Source organism: Ananas comosus, unplaced genomic scaffold (assembly GCF_001540865.1).
Source record: "Ananas comosus cultivar F153 unplaced genomic scaffold, ASM154086v1, whole genome shotgun sequence".
NCBI lineage: Eukaryota > Viridiplantae > Streptophyta > Magnoliopsida > Poales > Bromeliaceae > Ananas > Ananas comosus.
Window position 1 is genome coordinate 1 of NW_017892687.1, and position 2,590 is coordinate 2,590.

At 34.8% G+C, this 2,590-nt stretch overlaps 1 protein-coding gene across 1 annotated transcript; it reads right to left on the reverse strand.

Moving 5' to 3' along the window:
* Positions 1-386: 386 nt before the first annotated feature.
* On the reverse strand, positions 387-2,584 carry LOC109705442 (uncharacterized protein At3g17950). The gene is made up of 3 exons (XM_020226172.1): positions 2,427-2,584; positions 1,776-1,934; positions 387-1,206 (listed from the first exon to the last, which is right to left on the reverse strand). The coding sequence occupies exons 1-3, from the start codon at positions 2,436-2,438 to the stop codon at positions 661-663; spliced, it is 717 nt and encodes a 238-aa protein (XP_020081761.1). The 5' UTR covers positions 2,439-2,584; the 3' UTR covers positions 387-660.
* Positions 2,585-2,590: the final 6 nt, after the last annotated feature.

Below are 2,590 nucleotides of genomic sequence, written 5' to 3' on the forward strand. Positions count from 1 at the left end.
ATATATATATATATATATATATATATATATATATATATATATATATATATATATATATATATATATATTACATTAGAGGTAATCTCACTATTATATATATATAAAATAATAAATTTTAAAAAATTATTTCTCAACTGCATGCAACTAAATAAATTATTTGTAGTTGCAGCGCTTTCTAGTATATCCAACTAAATAAGATGTATGTAGTTACAACTACTACATTTCCAACTGTATGCATCTCAAACTACATTACATTTATATTTACATCTAATCAAACAGCCCCTAATTGTAGAAAGATTTGCGTTTGCAGAAAGAAAGAAAAAAAAAAAAATCCTCTCATGGAAGAAAACATTTCACAATAGTACTCTAGCAGGACTGATGAGATAGATATGTTGGGCCTAGTTCAAGTGCAGGCCCAGTGGCCACAGTCCACAAAACTTGTGGAGCACCCATATAATCACTACAAATAAAAAATAAGAGTTTCTTGTTAACTACATGGCTTGTGATCCTAACCTAATCACATAAACTGGTCAAATTAATCCACATTCCTTATAATCTAGCAAATTAAGCTAACCCACAATACAAATCTTCTATCTAAACCATCAAATAATAATAATAATAATAAAAGGAATGAAAGAAAAAAAAAAACATTTCCTTCTTTCAATGGCTAGACACTACCCCACCCAAGCAAGGGAACATCAAAGCAAAACAATACCCATTCTCATAAATCAAACCCCTACTGGTGTTTGATGAAACCACACCTTCATTTCCCTCAACCACATGAGGAGGAGGAGGAGGAGCAACAACACCATTGGAGAATAGAGAGCTCTCCTCCTCCATGGAAGATACTCTCTCAGGGATTATTAGTTCATCTATCTCATACACCATTGATGAGCTCTTCTTCTTCTTCTTCTTCTTCTTCTTCTGCTTTTTACTCCCCTGCACATTGCTTGCTCTCCTCTCAGCCTCAAGGAAATGGCCAAGAGATGGAGCATTGATGCTGCTGCATGGTGTTTCATGGTTCAAATGAGCTCTTGGGCATAGAGAGAACCATGTTTTGGTCTTGTGGGTTTTTTTTCTCCTTGGGTTTTTCTCCTGGTTCTTTTTGCTTCTTCTTAGTGATCTTCTTGAGAGCTCAAGAATGTTGGTAATGCCAATGAGGTTGCCCAGTGTGATGCTTCTGTCTGGGAAGAAAGACCCAGTTGACTACAAATAGAGATGGTGCAAAAATTGTCACTACAAAAATTGCTATTAACAACGTTTTTTTTTTTTTTTTATCGACAGAGTAAGTTTATTGAACTTAGTCGTCGCTCACATAGCAAATTTAGCGAAAAACATTATAACGTATTGGCAAACTAACGAACAAAATAAATATGATGGCTCAACTTCAGTCGTTCATCATTATTATTACATTATAGCGTAAGTGGTCAAAGAGATTCTGAATCACGATGCAAATGAAATAAGTGATCAGCAGATGTGATGATCTTAGTAAATGTCGCAAACTAGTTAAAATCATCCAAACCAAAGTTAAATAGAGTGGAATTACTTAGCCCTGTTTTTTTTCCTATTTCCACCAAAAGAGGAGATTTTATTTAACTCTTTTACTAGCAAACAAAGGAACAGCATTGCAAAAACTGAATCTGAGGAAGATACTGAACTCAGAAAGGAGAGCTGCTCCATCCTCCTATGTCTTTTGCATAAAAACATGGTATAGTTATTTAAAAAGAAAAGAGTAATTTGATATCATTGAGCAAGAAAGTAACTCTACTCTGTACCTCTGTGTCAATATCTGATGATGAAGAAGCAGAGGAGGATGAGGTTGGGGAATCATCAGTGATGATGGTATTCAAGGAAAGAGACCCAGAAAAGTCAAGATTCCTGAGGAGACCAACCCTCACATTCAAAGGCTGCAGTCCAAGAGGCCACCCACCTTCCTGTAATTGAAAACCGAAAAAAGAAAAAAAAGAGAAGAAGAAAAAGGTTAAGAAAGGAACTAGATTAGTAGTCTTAAGCATAGCACAGATGCAAAACATTGCCTCCATAGAACTGAGAAGGGAAAAGAGACCTCTTTGGCTCTGCTGCAGAAATAATGCTGTTTGATAAAATATCGTTTTAAAAGTTTTATTAAGAGAGTTCAAGATTCTTCTTTTTGTAGCAAAAAATAAAGAATTTTGAGCTTTTACACATTAAAATGGATTTCTTTTTTTTTTTTAAATTTTTTTGCTCTGTAACAAAAAAGTAAAAAGTTTTCTAAATTGTCTAGTGCAGAAGCTGCAACAATGCTAAACAGAGCCCCAGTAAGATCAAGTAGAGAAAGAGCTAAAACCTTAGAAAAATAAACTCTAACCATGAATGAGATAAACAGAATCTGATCTGCTAAAGAGTAAAGAGAAAGAAACAGAGGAATCTAATGTAATTGTATTCACCTGTTGGGCCATTTTCCTCCTAGAGGTAGATTCCGGAGCTACTGTTGAGTCAATCAGAGGTCACTTCACAGTTCACAGGAGTAATGCAGCTCCAAGGGATATATGGTAACAATACAACACATGAGAGATGGATTTTTCGAACAACAGAGAGAGAGAGAGAGAGA